At 45.4% G+C, this 20761-nt stretch overlaps 1 protein-coding gene across 2 annotated transcripts; it reads right to left on the bottom strand.

Moving 5' to 3' along the window:
• Positions 1-284: 284 nt before the first annotated feature.
• Positions 285-20334, bottom strand: LOC136494275 (probable L-type lectin-domain containing receptor kinase S.5). 2 transcript variants are annotated; one of them, XR_010768548.1, is made up of 3 exons: positions 19034-20334; positions 505-1697; positions 285-417 (listed from the first exon to the last, which is right to left on the bottom strand). XR_010768548.1 is itself a non-coding variant. In XM_066490444.1 (2 exons), the coding sequence occupies exons 1-2, from the start codon at positions 20298-20300 to the stop codon at positions 841-843; spliced, it is 2124 nt and encodes a 707-aa protein (XP_066346541.1). In that variant the 5' UTR covers positions 20301-20334; the 3' UTR covers positions 442-840. The 2 variants fall into 2 exon arrangements, 1 of the variants encoding a protein (XP_066346541.1); XM_066490444.1 differs by lacking the exon at positions 285-417 and having other exon boundaries at positions 442-1697.
• Positions 20335-20761: the final 427 nt, after the last annotated feature.

The raw sequence follows: 20761 nt of genomic DNA, 5'->3' as shown, positions 1-20761 counted from the left end.
GTATAAATGAATTGCCCATATTTTCCTACCAGTTTAAATTTTTAGATTGAAATGGTCATTGAATGCAGCTCATTAGTTTGAATCCTATGGCATCATGTTCAGAGGTCTCGAGCTTGCATCCAGGCAAGGAAATTAAATAAAATAATTTGAAAGTTATAGCAAACTCCTATTAACATGTTAGAGTCCAGAGGGAGCCTGTATACGGGGAGTAGTATTAAAGTATAAGTAAATTGTCGAGCTTTCCCTGTCAATCTAAGATTTGTATTAAACTAGTTGCTGCATACAACTCAATAAGAATTTCTATATACGCTAGTAAACAATAAGAATATTAAGAGGTCTCGTTTACTCTCTCAAGAGCAAAAAGAGTCCATTTTGTTAATGGAATGGCAGACGGCTAGGCGCATGGTCGTTAATACACTGCATTAGACACATCAAAGACTGTATGTCACTAAACATATATCAACAAATAGAATAATAAAATGGAGACTAGAGATAGAGATATACGTGATCCTTGAGGTAAAACGAAGTTTCAAAACATTATTCTGGAGTTCCTTAGAGATCATAGATTGTATGTAATATACAGTATCAGATGAGTGCATGCTCAATATATCCCTGGCGGTTGATAAGCCAACCCGGCAATGATAGCCGACCATATCACTGCCAGGTGATTCTTTGACCTAACAGTGTTGTGTCTATTATCACTGTCGGGTCGCCAAACCGGCAGTGATAGGATATCCTTATCTCTGCCAATTAACCTCTGCCGACAATGGCAGTTGCTTCCTACCCAGTAGTGATTATCAGTTCTCGCGTAGTGGAAGACTCTTTGGCACAATCACAGATTCACAGGCAGTACAACTCAACCGACTGAGCCCGTGCCTTGCGCCTGATGATGGCGCTTGCAGCCAGCGCATCACTGCTTGATGTCTCCTCCAAATGACTCTCATGCAGATCACTCATCTCTGTGATGTCATCGAAGCTGCTGTGAAGGATCCCTTCTTCCGGTGGCCACAGAAACGTTGGCTTTTCAAGTGGCACGTTGGGCGCTGGCACCGACTTGGCGACGACCAGCATCACCTCGGTCATGCTAGGACGATCCAACGGGTTGGGGTTGGTGCATGCTAACCCTAAGAGCAGCAACCGGGTGACGCCATCCGCATCATACCCTTCCGTGGAGATGACATTTTTGTCGACTGCTTCTAGCAGTCTTCCTTCCCGGTGAAGCCTCCAGACCCAGTCAGTGAGCAGCTGAAACGTGTCTTGGAAGGCGCTGAGAGCTCGCCTCCCGGTGACCATCTCAAGGGTCAGCACTCCGAACGCATAGATGTCTGTCTTGCGGGTTGACTTTCGGCTCACCGAGTACTCCGGCGCGATGAAACCCCATGTACCGGCGACCCCGAGGTCAGTGTAGGAGTTCTTGTCGAGACTCACGATGCGCGCGAGGCCGAAATCGCCGAGGCGGCCATGGAAGGTGGAGTCCAGCATGATGTTGCTGGCTTTGATGTCACGGTGGAGCACCATGTGCTCATGCTCGTGGTGGACGTAGTGGAGCCCCGCAGCTACATCCACAATGATGCCGTAGCGGGTAGTCCATCCGAGGATGCGTCCTGCTTGTTCCTTGGGAAACAAGTGATGGTCAAGGCTGCCGTTAGGCATGTACTCGTAGATAAGCAGGAGCTCCCCCTTCTCGTAGCACCAACCTGGAAAAACACTTTAAAATACATGGTCAAACTCTTAATTAATTTCTAGCATGCATGAGTCCAGAATATATATTTGTAGGAGTGTGAAACTTGAATGAGCTAATGTTTCATTTGCACAAAATGAAAATGGCAATCTACTGCTCTTTCCAATTCCATGAAAGTTAATTTGACCAGCAGCTTAGACTCTACAATTTGGTGCCATTAATCAACTCTATATGTACTCTTATTTTATCACTACTGTAAAAATAGTTTTAGGAAACAACCCATTTGATACACAGAGGTGGACAAAAACATGTCCATGCCTCCTAAAATACACGGCTATTTTTGGAGACAGTCAATCTATTTTCAGAGACACTCAAAAAAATTACCACCTCTGAAAATAAGGATCATTTCCAGATGCGATAGAGGCCCAGCCAATTTGACCCATCTCAGTATATATACACGATAGGAACCCTAGCCCATTCATTTATCTCCCTCCCAACGCAGCCTCCTCTCATCATCTCTCCGTTCTCTCCATCTCCCAACGCCGCCTCCTCTCACTACCCCTTCCCTTCCCTATCTTCTCCCTCCGTCACCCGCAACCCTAGCATCACCGATGTAGAGGGGGAAGAGGCATGGCCACGCGGCCTAGAGCCGCTCGTTCATGGATGAGAAACAGACGCGTGGATCTAGAGGCGGCTTGGAGGTAGCCACTTGCAGCATTATGACCGGAGGCATCACACGGGGCGCCGCCTATGCCCGGAGGAGGCACATTAGATGCGGATCCATTTGCCCAGATCTAATATCCAAATGCTACAGCATCGATCGTAGCTGTGACGACACATCTCAGGAGCCACGGCAGTCAACGGCGGCTGCGGCAGCATGTCTTGGGAGCAGCAGCGTCAACGGCAGTTGCGATGGGGCATCACGAGAGCTTCAGCATCAACGACGGCTACGACGGTGAATTTCAGGAGTGACGATGGCTACAGTGATAGCGAGCTGAATGGCCTTGGTGGCAGTGTGCTCACTGGGGGACTTTTTTTTTTGTTTTTTAAAGTGATTTATACGAGATAGGCATTTGGTACCGTCTATGTTGGTAAAGCAAGGGTGGCAGCTAATGTCCAATCCTAAGGGCACGTACAGCGGTCGTCCTTTCCCCGTCTCTATCTTGGCAAGTTTACAAAAATCCCCTCCGTTCTGCTAAGAGACGGTCTCCCCGTCGTCTCGCGAAGCGACGATGAAGGCCCGTGCTCCGAGGCCCAATCGACGGGGTCAGCTACGCTGTACGACCTCGCCCCCTCGAGTCGACGGCGTGCTCGGATCCCACGCGGGCGCTCATGGTCTCTGCATTGGGCGCGCACAGGATGTACTGCGCGGCAAAATCCATCTCCAGCATATGTCCCCGGTGTCCTCGATCTCGTCCCCCATCCCCATCGGTTCTTCTTCAGCACCGGCCACCAGCATCCTCGTCGCCGGTGTCGCCCGAGATGTCTGCGTTGTCGTCGGCAAGGAAGAGCAATGACTTGGCCTCAGCATGGAACGACAAGGGTGTGGCAACGATGGCCTACTCCATAGATGCATCTGCCGGAGGTGGGTTTTCATTCCTCACTTCACCATCTCTAGCTTGATAGGATGCAACTAGCAGTGATTCGATTTCGCTTGCATTTGGGCGGTCAGCACCTGGGACAATCATGGTAATCACAACACTTGTAATTATGGACTGCTTTCCTGAATTATGCAAAATCGTTGTGGACTGCTTTCCTGAATTATGCCAACTATGAATTCAATGTCTTGTATAGAGAACTCTGAATGGCCATGGGCTGCTAGGTTTTGCCCATGCAATTGCTCCTTCGACTTCGAACTGTTGTTGCTTCTGAATAGAGCTCTTTTCTTTGTTCGTGTCTCTGCTCAGGTTTCTACATATTCAGTAACTCTGAATTTGGTGTCGAGTGCGCATTTGGTGTGCTGCAATCACGCTTTGATATTGTTCGTCGACCAGCAAGGTTATGGAAGCAAGGGGACGTTATCAACATAATGTAAGCTTGTGTTATCCTTCACAATATGATAGTGGAAGTTGAGAAGGATTCAATTAGAGAAGTCTTGGATTTGAATGAGAATCCAAGTGCGATGACAGTGCTCCCACCTGAAGTGCGTACAAGTCACAACCCTAATCCTACCTTCGCAGAGGTACTTCATAGAAATTCCACTATCAAAGCTCGGCCAACACATAGGAAACTCAAGAAGGATCTAATCGAGCACATATGGCAACGCTATGGAAACAAAGGAAATTAGATAAAAGACGTTGCATCTATATGAAATATAATTATTATATTGATGGTTTTTAAAAATATTGTAATCATGTTGCTCTTATTTATCCTTGATACATTTTCTATCAAATAGGCACATAATGGTATACAAAAATTTATTTATAGGTGATCCTAACTACATGCAAAGCATTAAACAGTTTAGAGACCGACCCCATGTCTGTGAGTTGTATATATGACCTGTCTTTATACCTGTCTGTATGATAGATTCGAGGCGTTTAGAGACGAACACCTGTCTATGGGTTGTCCATGCCCTAAGTCTTTATGTGCGCGGGTAATTAAGGGGAAGTACTACCCCAATGGAGATTTCCTGTCGGCCACAAAGAAGGAGAACTCATCTTCTACTTGGCGTGCTATTTGTTGGGCAAGAAAGCCTTGCAGTGCGGACTGGTGCGCTGCATCGACAACGGCGAGTCCACAAATATATAGCATGATCGCTGGATTCCAGGAGCAGTCGGTGGTTGGCCCATTTGCTCTAAGCCAGGTGCGTCGGCAGTACAGGTTAGCGAATTCCTATATGCTGATGGTCGGGCTTGGAATGATGCGGCTCTTAAGAGAAACTTGCTACATATGGATGCACAAGCAGTCAGAAGAATTCCACTAGGAAGAAGGCAGGAGGATTTCTGGGCTCTCTCGGGAGAGCGTCACCGCATTTACTCAGTCCGTTCAGCCTATCACCTTTTGGTGGAACAGGAAGTGCAAGAGCAGGATCATGGAGTAGGCGCTGCCTCTCACTCGGCCGGGGCTCTGAATGATCCTCATTGGCAGTGAGCATGGAGATGCAAAGTGCCACCCAAGGTAAAGGTTTTCTCGTGGAGAGTATCCCATGACTTTATACCTTGTAGAGCAAATCTCCATCATCGACATATTAGATGTGTGCGGTTTATGTGTCAATGATGAGGAGTCGTTGACACAGTGTACGTATGCTATCACTTTTTGGGCGAAGCTTAAATCTCTCACGGGCATCAAAGTCCCCAAACTAAACCCAAGAACCTGGACTAGGGACTTGTTGGATACTTCTTGTTGTAAAGATAGAAACCGGGAAGTGATCTTGTGTGGTATGTGGTCGCTCTGGAACGCCAGGAATGATCGGCGACATAGAAAATCACCGATCGAATCAAGGCTGGCGGTGGAGTGGGCACTGAAGGCACGCTTCCACCTATCAACTGGCTCTCAAACTCTAGAAGACAGGAGACAATCAACTTAGCAAGATGAGAAATAGAGGAAGCCGGATAAGTTTTTCTGAAAGTTAACATAGATGGGGCCTTTGTGCAGGACTCATGTGAGGGCGCAGTTGGAGCAGTGGTGCGCGGTAGCTCAGGCCAATTGCGAGTGGCCTCTACGCGACATTTGAGCTCAGTTGGTTCAGCCTTATTAGCTGAAGCAGAGGCCCTTAAAGAAGGGGTCCGTCTTATTCCGGTAGACACTCAAGACCATATTGTAGCCGAGACAGATTGCTAGGTGATGGTTTCTCTTTGAAAGAACAGGGGTACACATCGCTAGGAAATTGCGACAATTCTGAACGAGGTGGAAGAGTTGGTGGCAAGCTTCAGTCCTTCAGACTGATGCATACAAGACGATCTGCGAACTACTCAGCTCATTTATGTACCCACCACTCTTTAGATTCCTTTCATGATTTTGTTTGGCGATCTCCACAAAAAGAAACGAGCATGCTACTCATCTCTGAAAATACGTTTTGACTGCCTCCGAAAAGGCTTTTAGTAGTAGTGTATACAGGTGGTTATATATTGTCAGCAAGGGACGGTGAGTAGGCAGATTTGCCATGTATAGACTACGCTTTATCCGATTTCAAAGCTGGTTGTTTATCTCAGCTTCTTTTATTATATTATTAAGACAAAAATTTAAGGACGTAAACATGCATAACAAATTAAACTAAAACTATGTATATGCTGGAAGAGGATGAAATTGTCAAAAAATGATTGTCTAAAACAAACACTATGGCCCATTTGGATCCTTGGAACTAAATTCATTCTAATAAATTCTAATTTCGACACATATTAATTAAGCTAATATGGTTGTATATGAAATATATTTGTATACAATTATTAGCTATGCAAGGGAGATGCTTATATGTTGCATTTCTACTATAGAAAAGCGAGTTGAAGAGCGTACTATAAGTTACGGTTATAGAAAAGCGAGTTGAAGAGCGTACTATAAGTTACAGCGTAGAAACATAGCATGTCGATCTATAGAAACGATTTTCATCTCCCATCCTATGAAATTGAGATAGGCTTATATGTGAACTTTAAAAAGTTATGGAATCTCAAATTCCAAGCCAAATAGCCTAATCCATTAAGTAGAATCCAATTCCTTTAAAATGAAGGGATCTAAACAGCCCCTTATACAAATTCTGGGAAAATCTAATCCTGCTTGTTTTTGTGTAAAAAACAATTATTGCACATGTCCTTAATTTAAACAGCTCTCATCTGCAATACAATTCCGATCTATGCCTTGCTATGAATCGCATTGGTGGATGAATTGTCAGAAGTTGGAAAGGGCGAACGTGTTGTTCTTGTTAGAAACAAAATCCGATGAGAAGAGGATGTGTTTCTTACGAATGAAGTTGGGTTTGGAAAATATGGAGGTGGTGGATTGTGAAGGAAAAGGCGGGGGAATAGCAGTGTTGTGGAGGGGGGGGGGGGGGGGGGGGGGGGGGGCTCAGTATGGTTTTGAAGAGTAAATCTAAAAACCATAGTGATATGGAGATGGGCTCAGTATGGTTTTGAAGAGTAAATCTAAAAACCATAGTGATATGGAGATCTCGGAGACACAGGGTGATCCTTGGTGGTTTACAGGAATTTATGGGGAACCGCATGAGGGGATGAAGTACAAAACGTGGCTATTGTTGGAAGATCTAGCCACACAACAACAAAATGGGCAGCCCTGGTTGTGTGCGGGTGATTTCACATTAGATTTATCATTGTCGCCACTTTTACTGCTGTAGCGATTGAAGCGACGATGTGATACTTGCACTATGGGTTGGAACGATAGCGAGGCCTCCTAGGACTAAAACCGGCAGTTCAGACTTATACCACCGATGTGTTAATGATAGATGTGGCAGTGGTATTGGGGTTGAATTTTCTCCGTCACATGAAAAGCCGGGCTGACTGGGATACACATTTTGCCCGCAGGCCCTAAAGTAGTGTTTGGTCAACTGGCGGTAAATTCAGCTTGAGTGTTGAATTGCCTCAACTTCCAAAACCGTCCAATCGCCATTACTTCTGCTGCCTGAAGCCTAAGAGCCATGTACCCACTGCTCTACATATACTTCTAGCCCGGTGCCCTCTGATACGAATCCTCTTCTTCATCCATCATTCCCTTCTCTTCCAATCTACGAAGAAAATGTCGGACAGCCCCATCAAGTTTTCAAGCAGTCCGTTGTCCAGCAAGGATGAATTGCCTTCCCTCCACTCCTCCGAGGAGAATGTCTCCTCTAATGACGGGATGTCTAATTATAGTCCTCCGTGGAGCTCTGATAAGGAGGACCCAGAGGAGGAGGATGAGGATGAGGACGATGCCGACGCCGATGCCGAAGATGATGACGACGACTCCGACTTCGCCTCGCCTCCTCCCAAGCGAGCGAGGATTAAGTAGTTTATAGTTAGTATAAGTAGTTTTAATAGTTTAGGTTAGTTATTATGCTTCCGGACGAGTACAATCATATACTTGTCCAAATTGTATCTATATGTTAGATATATATAATCAATCAATGAAAAAAATTCTATTCGCGCAGATTTGATCTCTTTAATGCCACCTTTTTTTATATGCAATGCAAACCAAGTTCTTTCCAATACTACTTCCAAATGCCAGTGCACGGATTTGATCTCTCGACGAATGTTTTTAATTTTTCAGTATATTTGTGAATGAAAAGGGAAAAACTATAACGTACGATTGCGATTGTTTCCGGGAGAATCTAAAAGCAGTTTAACCGCTAACAATCGTCATATTATAGCGTTGGATTAGTTTGGCAATGGTCGGCTTAATACGTACACTGTTTAACTTATCCCGTGCTGTCCGTTCTTGCTGCCGATCAATCTGGACCATCCATTTGGCAACAAACCTAGAAGCGCCCGGCCCATTCCCAACTCCCCTCGGGTCCTGTCGGCTCCTTGGCGGCGGTTCGACCAACTAAAAACATCCAATACGAATTAGTTCTCCCACCCATTGTTGCTGCATCTTCATTCTCCCCACCCATTGCTTTATCTTCATTTTGACCCGTCGCCTGTACTTGCCCTACCTCGAGCACCTTGCATTGTCGTCATGGACAACGCCCCGTGAAGGTTAGATGGATTTGGTCACCCCACTGTTTGCATTTGGTTTCAATTGGTTTTGGGTTCGGTATCAGTTTTGTTCATATTAGAATTTTTTTCATTGCAACAGATGTCTTACTTCGAAAGAAGCTATTTCAATGCGAGCAACCTTGTGTTTTGGTGGCTAGGGGTGGCAGCAGGACCCCAGCTAATGTTGTTTGCTACTTGGGGATGGAGCATTCACCTAGACCGATTGTTGATTATTGAAGCCACTGTTCATCACCTTCTCGGACCATAAAATTTGATAAGAATCATTCACGACCCTGTTTGTGAAGAGATTTTTGTGCTTTGTAGGATTGGACAGGAAGTAGACATACTTTATAGATACAATGTGTCCGTGGACGGAGATGCTGTCATCTTCGCTACGGTTCACTACCTCTGGCTTTTGGGACCGCATCAACTAATTTGTCAACCTTAGCAACTATCAACCCATCCGACATTAAGTCTTAGAATTTATGAAACTTTTATGTTAATAAAGTTTATATGTACTGATGAAACCTCTAGATTAGTATGTATGCGTACTGTATAATCGTTGAACTATTACTTTAGTTGAATTATTAATTCAATCAGTTGGTCTTGATTGTGGTCCACGTGTACACCTCTATGTAAGCACAGAGGATCCAAAATAGGCCTTCTTTTACAAGCGGATAGTACCCTGAACTGCCGGTGACATAGCATTTCATCTTGGCGGGAGTGCAAGGGTTTTGAAAGATGTTTTGGCGCCTTGGTGGGAGGCAAAGCATAGACAAAGACCTAAGCCGACCTCTTCACTCAGAGTGTGTAGCACTTTGAACCCTAACTGCTCCATGGCTCCATCTAGCTCCAACTCTTCCCAGTGGTCGGCACCATCCTAGGGCATCGTTGTGAGAAGAACACCGGCTTCCAGCGGAGGAGGCTACAATGGGAGGGGGCCGCCCATCCTGTGCCATGTCGAGAACCACCCCTACACATACCAGTCACCACTTTTGTGTCGCTTCGGCTTGAAGACGCCTCGGTGGATTTCATGGAGTGATGGAAACCTAGGACTTCGGTACCACAGATGCTGCAGGGCAAATAATGTAACTTGATTTCTTTCTTGTTCATTCTATTTTCGCAATGCAAATGGTGAAATCCTGCTATACTTGTGGTAATTTGGTTCTTTAAGTAGCCCAACTTAGATTGAGGGTTTTTTCGTAGCCCAACTTAGATTGAGGGTTCTTTAAGTGGCACGATCCCACATGTTGAAGGTGGAGGCTAATGTTACAACAAATGAAGAACATTTGTTGGAGGAGGAAGAGATTATGCCATAGATTGAAGAATGGCCAGGGTTCCAACAAAGATGATTGAAGATTTCATACCTTTGAGAAAAAAATGTGCTTCCTATTCTAGTTTCACCTATTTTGTACTTACCTTAGTTCTTGGTTTGTTCATTGACAAGTTGCTTAGTTCACCGCAGTAGATTCAAGTATCAATTTATGTATCGGACTGGAATCTGTCACTTTTGTACAACTATTGTTGAACTAAATGCAAGGTGATTAACCAGGTGTTCAATTTATTTAACTATAAATAATAGTAGATCCAAGTATCAATTGATGTGTCGGACTAAAATCTATCACTTTTGTACAACTATTGTGGAACTAAATGCAAGGTGATTAACCAGGTGTTCAATTTATTGAACTGTAAATGATAGTAGATCCAAGTATCAATTGATGTGTTGGAGGCATCCTACTTCCCTAGACACTGGGCCCTGGTATAGGGGCAACAAATTTATTGAACTGTATATACACTCTCCTACGGTCCTACCACACCTTCATCCCATCCATTCCCAACTTTGCTCCTTTGCTCTGCTTCACCCTGCTAGCATCGAACAAAAGGCAGCCTCTCGCGTGCTCACTGCTCCTTCACCTCCAACCTCGCCAGCGCACAAATCTTTAGCATGCCGTCCCTGCTTCTCTACTCCATCTGGATCTAAGGTAACTGCACTGGATCTGCTCCTTCACCAAATTCTATATTCCTTTGTATTGCTCTCTCGTGTGCTCTGCTCCTTCACCTCCAACCTAGCTACAGTAATTTTGTTGGATCTGCAGATGAAAATGCATCTTCTCATTCTAGAGTTTGTGGCCTTGTATATATGTGGAGTGCAGCTTGTGGGCATTATTGTCCTTAGTATTGGTTCACTGAATCAGTGCTTTGTGAACAAAGTCGATGAGCTAAATGAAAGTGTACCAATAGATGTGGACAGGGTTGTAGTGGTCAAGGCTCGGGATGACATGGAGATTGACAACGATCCCATAGAGGTCGAGAATGATCTACCGAATCTTATGGAGATTCACAACGATCCCATAGAGGTCGAATAGGATCTGCATAGAGAATGATTAATTATGCAACCAATGATGTACATATGAAGGCCTTTTAATTTTTGCATAGTGTCGGCCTAATTAGTATCTGTATTTTAGCTTTCGGCATGCTTGTTAGCTTGGTAGTGTCCACCTACTTATTTGGTAGAAATGTATGGAACTCAAGTTGGATTCCTTTCAATCTGAGAGTACTGGCATTGTGCTTTCCTTATGTTTTCTAAGTGCGTGTTTTGGCTTTCTTTCAATGTAAATCATTGTGCCTTATTATTCACCATCGAACTCAAGTTGGCTTCCTTTTAATCTGAGTACTGGAATTGTGCTTTTCTTAGTTTTCTAAGTGCGTAGTTTCACTTTGTTTCAATGCTAAATGTTAAGATTGTGTGCCTTAATGTTCATTACCGTATCATACGGAGGTCTCCAGGTGGTAATAGGACCTAGCTGCCAGTGATGGTACTGTGCATTCACCGCCGTTTAGTTGCAAAATTTCCAATCCCACATTTGAACCCTCCCGCGCGGAACTGATGAAAGTTCGATTCCCACGTGCCGTAAAAGTTACGTAGAGAGCAAGCAACACCTACTCCAACATCCCCCCGAACCCCCACCCCTGCACCCTCCACCCCACTGCCGCCCTCCCTCCCCCACACACATAGATTTTCTTTTCCTCGTTGCTGTTGTTCATCATCGCCGCTCCTATTCATCAGCACGGCTCAGCTCTTGCTCTGCACTGGTGCACATCGCCAGATTGCCCGCACAGATCCACCGGCGAACAAGTTGTTGCTGTCACCAGCGTTGCAACTCGTGCTCACCACTGCCAGATCCAAAGGCAAGTATAATAAGCCTTACTTGTATCGCCGTCCTTCTCCTCAAAACTCATCACCTTACTAATGTTTATTGATGCAATTCCATGGCAAGGCAACCTCATCTCTTCGGTTGGTGGTTTCCTTCTAGATGAAGGTGGACCCCAACATGAGGAACATAGTGGACAGCCTCTCAGATGATGTGCTTGCCGACATCTTCCGCACCTCCCTGCTCGGTGCTTGTGCTGCTGCAAGTGTGTCTGTCGCTCCTAGAATCGCGTCATCTCCGACTTCTATCACCGTATGAAGCTTTCACATACTGTCATCGGCTTCTTGCCTTTCCCCCTTCAAAAAGTCCTAGTCTCAGATTGTTGCAACGGTCTCGTCCTTTGCTGGTGTGCCAAGCCTGATAGATTACAGCGCTATGTAGTCTGCAATCTAGTGACCCATAAATGGCATGTACTACCATGTAGCATCCATTCTATTAGTCAGGCTCGCTTATGTTTTCGACCCAACGTCCTCGCACTTCCATGTGATTGAATTTGTTGAGGTGGAGGGTGCATGCACAGGTGTGGAGATCTACTCATCTAAAACTGAAGCATGAATCTTTAAGGAATCTGAATGGGGCGAGGGTAGTATTGTTCTACGTTCAAAATCGAGTAGTGTTTTTCTTAATGGTTTTATGCACATGGTTGAGTACTCTGCGATAGTTGCTGTGGATATAGAGGTAAAGACATGGAGGACAATTCGTAAACCAGGTGGTGCTGAAATGTCCATCAATCAAGCTCAGGATCACCTGTGTGTATGTTGTGCTGATTTTTGCAATAGGTCTTGGCTTTTAGTGTGGATACTTAAAGACTATGGTACTGATAACTGGAGTTTGAAGCATGTTGTGGACACGGAGGAATTATTTGGACACATGAATATTAAAGTTGGTTCTGAGCTTTGTGATCAGGAGTACAGAGTGATTATAGTTCACCCAGAATGAAATTTTATTTTCCTTGTTGGGAAGGATAGAACATTGATTGCATATGACATGGACCGTAGAAATATTCATGTCATCCATGCCCGTGTCATCCACTTTTGTAGATCAAGAGGGTGATTTCATATTAACATGCCTTACTATCTTTCTTAAGTTTCCTTGTTCATGGTGTCATTAGCAGAGCAGTAAAGGTGCATTTCCTATATTTTGTAGTCATGACAGTCTTTGTTCAGGTAGGGAGTTATTTTCATTCTATGTATGTATAGGCTAATTTTGGCTTGTTAACTAAAGGAATGGTATGTTCAATATTATTACTTCTGCTGCTTTGTTTAGGTTGTGGATCAGAGATGAATAAGAGGGGTTCCATGGTGCATTGGCTACCAATCCGAAGGATGTACTAATTATATTCATTTTACCTTGCAAGCAGGAGTTCCACATAGAAGGAGCACAGCTACGTCGTTTCGTTATGTAAGTCTGTATACATCAGTACCTTTGGTATGCTCTATGTACCGCTTTTGTTAGGATATCAGTTGAGAAATATGTTATGGTAGCGTCCATTGTTATTGTAAAAAGTACTCTTGTTTGTGAACATAATTTATGGATGTAATAATTATATATCTGTATGCTTTATGTTCATGAAGCTATTAAGGGCCCAGCTGAATTAGTATCTATTGTGAAACCAGATGAATTTCTATCGCTGTTGGATGTAAGCGTCGTTCATTGTTTTGTTATCACCACCGTCACTATACGTATGATACGGCAGGGATCAAAAGTATATCACCTCCAAATCCTTTAGTAACCCGACACCGACTAAAGGATCATCAAAGGCGGATCGTGGTGTAAGACGACGGTGATCATGACCTTTGTACTAGCCGATCATACGTTGAAGCGATGGTGGTGTTAACCTCTACACAGGTGTCTCAGCCGTCGAAACGACAGTGAACCCACACCGCTGACAGTCGGGTCGAAGTACAAGGCGACGATGCTGATGACCACTACACAGGCGGTTGATGTGCCTACATGATGGTTTTGATAGCCTCGACATAGGTGGATCGTTTGCCAATGCGGCGGTGTTAGTGTACATCCATAGCCGGGTCGTGCTCTAATGCAACGGAAGTAAGAACCTAATCACGGACAGATCATAAGTCAATACGTCGGTGTTAGTGTACACCGCAGTCGGTCCCAGATGCCGACGGTAAAGGCTATGACCATCACTGTTGACAGCTTACCGCCGAGGCCGAAATACGGCTGCGATGAGGGTTACGACGTGGCTGTGAAAGGTCCGAGTGCAGTAGTGTCAACGAAATTTTGTTCCACTATGAGAAAGAGGGGGGTATTCAACGGGCACAATCATGGATGGTTCGCTTTAAACGAGCACTGGAGTTGGGTGATCTCCATGATCTGGGGTTTGAGGGCATGTCTTCACCTGGAGGAATAAACAAACAAAGGGGAACACTCACATAAGAGAACGGTTGGATAGAGCTGTTGCTAATTTTGAGTGGCTACACCGTTTCCTTTGGTTCACGTGAGAAATGGAGACCTGTACCATTCAGATCATAGACCAGTGATCATTGTTACGGAGAGTACGCCGCCGTGGGGGGTCAGAGGACCCAGGGAGCTCCTTCAAATTTGAGGCCGGATGGTTACAGGAGGAGGAGTGCAAAAATGTTTTTGAAGCTAGGTGGAATTCTAGTGGCGCTGGAGATAGTTTTAGTGATCATCTAAAAGGTGTAGTGGCGGGCTTGAAGGAGTGGAGTGTTAATGTGTTGGGGGATTTGGAGAAACGCTTGAAGAAGGTGAAGAAGGAGCCGAAAAGGTGGCGCAGAGCCCCCCTAAATGACACTTCGGTCGGCTGTGAGGCTGTGTGGAGTTTCAAAGTTGATCTCCTGGAGGAGCAAATTGATACATATTGGAAACAAAGGGCACATGTTAACTGGCTCCATTTTGGTGATAGAAATACCAGCTATTTCCATAAGGTTTGTTCGGAGAAGATGAGAAGAAATAGAATTGGTCGGCTATTGAAGGAGGATGGGTGTTGGGTGGAGGAGGAAGGAGAAAAAAAGAATTTTATCGTTAACCACTTCAAACAACTTTTCAGGTCTGGCTGCGTGGTAGAGGAGGGGCCGATGCAGCAGCTCCTTGCTGCTGTACAGCCCCGTATCTCCGCTGAAATGAATGATTTTTTGATGAAGGAGTTTACCGAAGAGGAGATAAAAATGCACTTGATTCAATCGGTGACTAGAAGGCACCAGGCCCGGATGGTATGCCTTCAGTCTTTTTCAAAAATTGCTGGGATATCGTGGGAGGGAAGATGATTTCAGAGGTGTTACAAGTGCTAAATGGGGGAGAAATCCCCGATGGGTGGAATGATACTGTGATCGCCTTGATCCCAAAGATTGAGAAACCATAGAGAGTTACTGATCTACGGCCCATCAGCCTCTGTAATGTGGTCTACAAGGTGGTTTCGAAGGTTTTGTCGGGAAGGCTAAGGGGGTGCTAGATGAGATAATCACCCCCTCACAGAGTGCTTTTGTCCCTGGAAGATTGATATCGGACAATATGCTGATTGCTTATGAATTGACGCACCATCTGTTAAACAAAAGAGAAGGGGAATTGGGCTATGCTGCTTTGAAGCTTGACATGAGTAAGGCTTATGACCGTGTTGAATGGAATTTTTTGGAAGCAATGATGAGGAGATTGGGGTTTGCAGAAGAGTGGATCCGACTGATAATGGAGTGTGTTACATCAGTCTCATATTGTATTAAGGTTAATGGGGACCTCACTGAAAAATTCAAACCGGAGAGAGGTTTAAGGCAGGGGACCCGTTGTCACCCTACTTGTTTTTATTATGCGCAGAAGGCTTTTCGGCATTATTACAGCAGGCTGAGCAAGTTGGACAGATTGCTGGAGTGAAAATTTGTCATGCAGCACCTAGTGTATCCCACCTTCTATTTGCCGATGACTCTCTAAATTTAATTCGTGCAAATGAAGGGGATGCTCATCATCTACAGGAAATCATGGATTTGTATGAAAGGTGTTCGGGGCAGATGATTAACAAGGCAAAGTCAGCAGTGCTTTTCAGCAAGAACACAAAGCCGCCACAAAAACTGGAGGTTTGTACCACGTTGCAAGTGAATAGGGAGACCATGAGTGAGAAATATTTAGGCCTTCCCGTGCATGTTGGTCGATCAAGAGGAAACACGTTTGCCTACTTGAAGGATAGAATCTGGAATCGCATCCAGGGATGGAAGGAGAATTTTTTATCTTTGGTAGGAAAGGAGATTTTGATCAAGGCTGTGGCACAGGCCATTCCCACCTTTGCGATGGGATGTTTTGATATAACTAAGTCTCTTTGTGATGAGATTAGCAGTATGGTTTGCCGCTTCTGGTGCAACCAACAGGAGGGTAAGCGCAAGATACACTGGCTCAGCAAGGATCAGATGATGAAATCCAAGAACGAGGGCGGGTTGAGTTTCAGAGATATTTATGCATTTAATTGGGCAATGTTGGCTAAACAGGGCTGGAGACTGTGGCAAAATCCTGATTCGTTATATGCAAGAATTCTCAAGGCTAAGTATTTCCCCAATACATCTGTGCTGCAGGCTGGGCCAAAAGGAGGGATGTCTTACACTTGGAGAAGTGTCCTGCGAGGAATTGAATTGATGAAAAAGGGTATCATTTGGAGGGTTGGTAATGGTCGAAATCTGAAAATTTGGAGTGACCCATGGCTACCAAGGGGTGACTCCTGGAGGCCAATTACTCCTAGAAGAGGTTGCATTCTAACTGATGTAGATGAGTTGATGAATCCTAAAACGGGGGGCTGGGATGTTGAATTGGTTAATGAAATCTTTTGGGAGGAGGATGCAAATCTTATATTAGCACTGCCGATCCATGAGGAGCGTGATAATTTGCTCGCCTGGCACTTTGATGAGCATGGCCTTTTCAGTGTTAGAAGTGCGTATAAAATCTGTCGCGCTAAGTTTCTGCGCAGCTCAACAAGAGGTGGTGATCAGGGAGGGAGCAGTGGCAACCTAGACCCAGTGTGGGATAGAATTTGGAAGCTGCGATGCCCAAACAAGGTTAAACATTTTCTATGGAGATTCACTCACAATAGTCATCCTCTTCGGTCCAATCTTGCGAGGAGAGGTATGAAGTTGGATACCAAATGCCCGGTGTGTGAGCGCTTCATCGAAGACGGTGCTCATCTATTCTCAAAGTGCAAGCTACCAGGCAGATATGGAGTGGTCTCTGGCTTGATCGGGTACAGGAAAAATTGGCGGGAGCTACAGACGCCAAGGAAGCCATTGAGATCATCCTGAATCAAAAGGAAGACATTCGGCTTTTGGCGATTACTGCCATCTGGTTCATCTGGGCTGAGCGGAACCAAATCAGAGAGGAGGGAAGGAGGAGGAGTCCGGAGGCGCTGGTTAAGGCCATCAAAATTTACACAAATGAATTCCATCAGCTACTGCGTCATATTCCCCGGACCAATGAGAGGAGAAGGGAGTACTGGTCCAAGCCGCCAGGAGTCCTGAAATTAAACTGTGACGCAGCCTTCCAATCAAGGAACATGAGCGGGAGCTGAGGCTTCATCGTCAGAGATAGCGACGGCGACGTTGTTCTTGCTGGATCGGGACGGGTGAACCATCTGTTGAGTGCCTTTCAAGCTGAATTGATCGCATGTCTCCACGGCCTGCAAGTGGCTATAATGCTGGTGTTCGCCGACTTATCCTGGAGACAGATGCGTCCATGGTGCAACAAGCAATTGTGACAGACCAATTTTCTCACTCCGCTTCAGCAGGGCTGTTAGAAGAGGTGAAGTCACTAGTGGATTCAAACTTGTTAAGCTTTCAGTGTGTTTTTAATTCGCGCAATTGTAATCGAGCCGCTCATGAGCTGGCCATTCTGGGTTTGTGTTGTGTTGAGGGTGAGGAGCACATTACGTGCGACGACGTCCCGGAGAACATTCTTGTAATTGTGGCTGACGATTTGTCAGCAAATGTGAATTCAGCACACCCAGGTTCAAAAAAAAAATCAATCAAAGTATATCGTACATGCATGTACCTTGGTACTATTTCTTGTCATATTTTTTTCTATGTTAGGCTTGGTCATCCTAGATAGTCGTCAAACCTTTTAATGTGAATTGTGACGCTAACAAAGAAGTCCACAAGTTCAGCTTCAAGTAGCAAAGTAAAACTTGTGTTCTAAAGTTGTATTTATATTCCATATGACCGAGACAACGACTTGAGTTTGGCAATAAGTCAGTCAATACAAGTGTCAATAGAACTTGGCAAGCAGTTGGAACCTTAAAAAACAATCCATTCTAAATGTCGCTACTTCACAAAGTGATTGATTTTATTTATATCAAACAACTCACACGATCAAAGTTGTACAAGGCTTGAAACATCTTGCTCAAGGTTGTAACACTAGGAAGGAGATTGGATTGGAAAATGCAACCATAGTAGATGGGATGTTGAGGAAGTAGGAACAGAAGCATATGGAGTGTGATATGTATATAAAATAGAGCAAAGTAACAACAGTAGAGCCCAAACAAATGGGACTTTCATTATTGTGTAGACCTAGATATGAATGTCCATTTAAGTAGAATGCATAACAGTAACAGAGCGATAATCAAGCAATATATATTTACGATAAAAATCATGATAACACAGTGCATGCATATACTTAATTAGATTAATCTTTACGCTAATCACAGGCAATTCCATGGGCTACCCAATTAGATAATTTCCTAGTGCAATGTGATTTCTCCATGGTCCATGCATGCATGTCACAACATTTTAAACTTTAGATAATTTTATGTATCCTCGATACCAAGGAATTAGAAGTCAGCACTGGTAGGCCTAATATTTCTGTCCCACTCATGCGACTATTCGTCCCGTTTAATTTGCTGCGACGAAAACCTGTCTCATTCTATTTAGAGGGAGAACAGGTTGGCGATGACAGCGACCTCGTTAGGAACCAGTAAAACCTCCAATTCTCCTCCATACGTAAAAATTGCTCGGTTTTCTCTCGCAGTTTATAACTGAAGATAATGTGAAAAGTGACTTCTGTCTCTATGCATGTAAGACAATAGTGTCTGCAGACTCTATCTACCTGTAGCCATCACTGGTGAGTCTTTTTTCCTTCATGCATCCATGTCACCAGATGAAGGACTTTGACTGAATGACTGACACACAGCATACATGCATGACTATTCGTCCCGTTTAATTTGCTGCGACGAAAACCTGTCTCGTTCTATTTAGAGGGAGAACAGGTTGGCGATGACAGCGACCTCGTTAGGAACCAGTAAAACCTCCAATTCTCCTCTATACGTAAAAATTGCTCGGTTTTCTCTCGCAGTTTATAACTGAAGATAATGTGAAAAGTGACTTCTGTCTCTATGCATGTAAGACAATAGTGTCTGCAGACTCTATCTACCTACTATTAGGTGTACTCATCAATGGTGAGTCTTTTTTCCTTCATGCATGCATGTCACCAGATGAAGGACTTTGATTGAATGACTGACACATAGCACACATGCATGACAAGAAATTTGAAACTATCTCATCGTTGAATGAAGAACATACCAACTAGCGGGACGATGTTCCGATGACGGAGTCGGTTGATGATGTCGACCTCGGCGAGGAAGTCGTCGTAGCACCGGTTCTCGTTCCGGGTGAACTTCTTTACCGCGACGTCCACGCATGCCGCCATGCCGTCCTTCCCTGCAGATCGCAGTGTGCCCTTGTACACAGCTCCGAACCCGCCTTTGCCCAGCTTCCTCGCCTCGTGGAAGTTGTCGGTGGCCTTCCTCATCGTGGCGTGCTTGAACTCCCTCGGCATGCCGGGCAGCCGCCGCAGAGTCTCCGACAGGACCAGCTCCATCTTGAGCTTATTGTACTTGGAGTTGAAGTAGAAGACGGCAACGAAAAGATTCATGATTCCAGTGAAGGCAATCCCACCCAAAACTGCCGGTAGTATCACCTTCCAATCCATGCTTGGGCCGTCGCCAGGGAGAGTAACTTGCAGGTTCCAGCTCAGGACGGATTGGAGCTCGGAGCTCACGTCTGTCCAAGCCAATAAACCAACAAAGGCTCTCTGCGGGAGGTGGTCACTAAGGTTGAGGGCCACATCAATGGCGGCTTTGTCCGGTTTCGCCTGCCCTTGGACATTCATATATATCGATACGGCACGGTCATGTCGTCCGGCACCATTGTTATACTCGATCCACACGGTGAAGTTTTTTGTAGCGGCCTGCAGATTAGTTGGGACGGTGATATTCAGAGACGAACGCGCAACAACGTCGTCGGAGACGGAGACACCAGCGTTGATGCTGATGATGGAGCGGTTGCCGTCAGGATCATAGGACTGCTTCACCGTGTCGAACGTGAAGGTGACGAAGCCGCTGCTAGTGGAGGAAGAGGTAGCCTTGGAAGAAGGGTTGTTGCTGAGGCCCAGGATGTCAAGTGGGGGGCTGTTGAGGGAGGGAACTAAGACGAACGCGAGGCCGCCATCTCCTCTCCTTTCCATGATGCCCATGGTGAAGGAGGCTTTAAAGGACGCGTTTTGCTTCACGTCCTCGGGGTCTTGGCACCAGAGCATGACCGGAGCTGGCAGGAGCGCGGCACCGGACCTCTTGCCATTCCTCGAGTCGTCTGCAGTGAGATGGAGGACGCCATTACTGATCCCGGCGTCCTTGAGGAGCACCAACTCATCAGCAGAGCCACTGCTGAAGGAGGAGAAATCGTGGGTCGAGCTGTCACCGCAGCTGCATCCAGCTGATGACGCCAATGAGCCGGAGATTCCCGAGCAGAGGAACAGCGGTACCAGGAGAAGGATGCGTAAACATGACATGCTTGGACAACTTTTCTATGGCAAGCTTCTGCGAGGGTGCACGGTGGTGGCTTATGGCTTTATGCAGCACTGCGGGCAGCGTATTCTACAGGCCGGCAAAAACCTCTACTACCTACTACTACTTATATATAATAACAAACTAGTCCAATCTATTTGCACCTTAGAATGAGTTCTACTAATTTCCTCTATCGTGTGCAATCAATCTTCCTAAGAGCATCTCCAGCGGGCTATCTAAACAGACTACCTATCCTATATTTGGGTAGTAGAAGTAAAAAAAAAGGCACTCCAGCAGACTACCTATCAGGCTATCTAAATTTGTTGGCCCAACAAATTTCCGCTCCTACTACCTACATCTGTCTAAAAATCTGGTCGGTCGTTTCCCCTACCCGCGCGAGCTCGCTCCACTCTTTCCCCCACGCCGCCAAAGCAGGGTCGCCGCTGTGCCCATCCACCGGCGCTGC

Source organism: Miscanthus floridulus, chromosome 11, assembly GCF_019320115.1.
Source record: "Miscanthus floridulus cultivar M001 chromosome 11, ASM1932011v1, whole genome shotgun sequence".
NCBI lineage: Eukaryota > Viridiplantae > Streptophyta > Magnoliopsida > Poales > Poaceae > Miscanthus > Miscanthus floridulus.
This window is presented reverse-complemented; position numbering and strand designations above follow the sequence as displayed.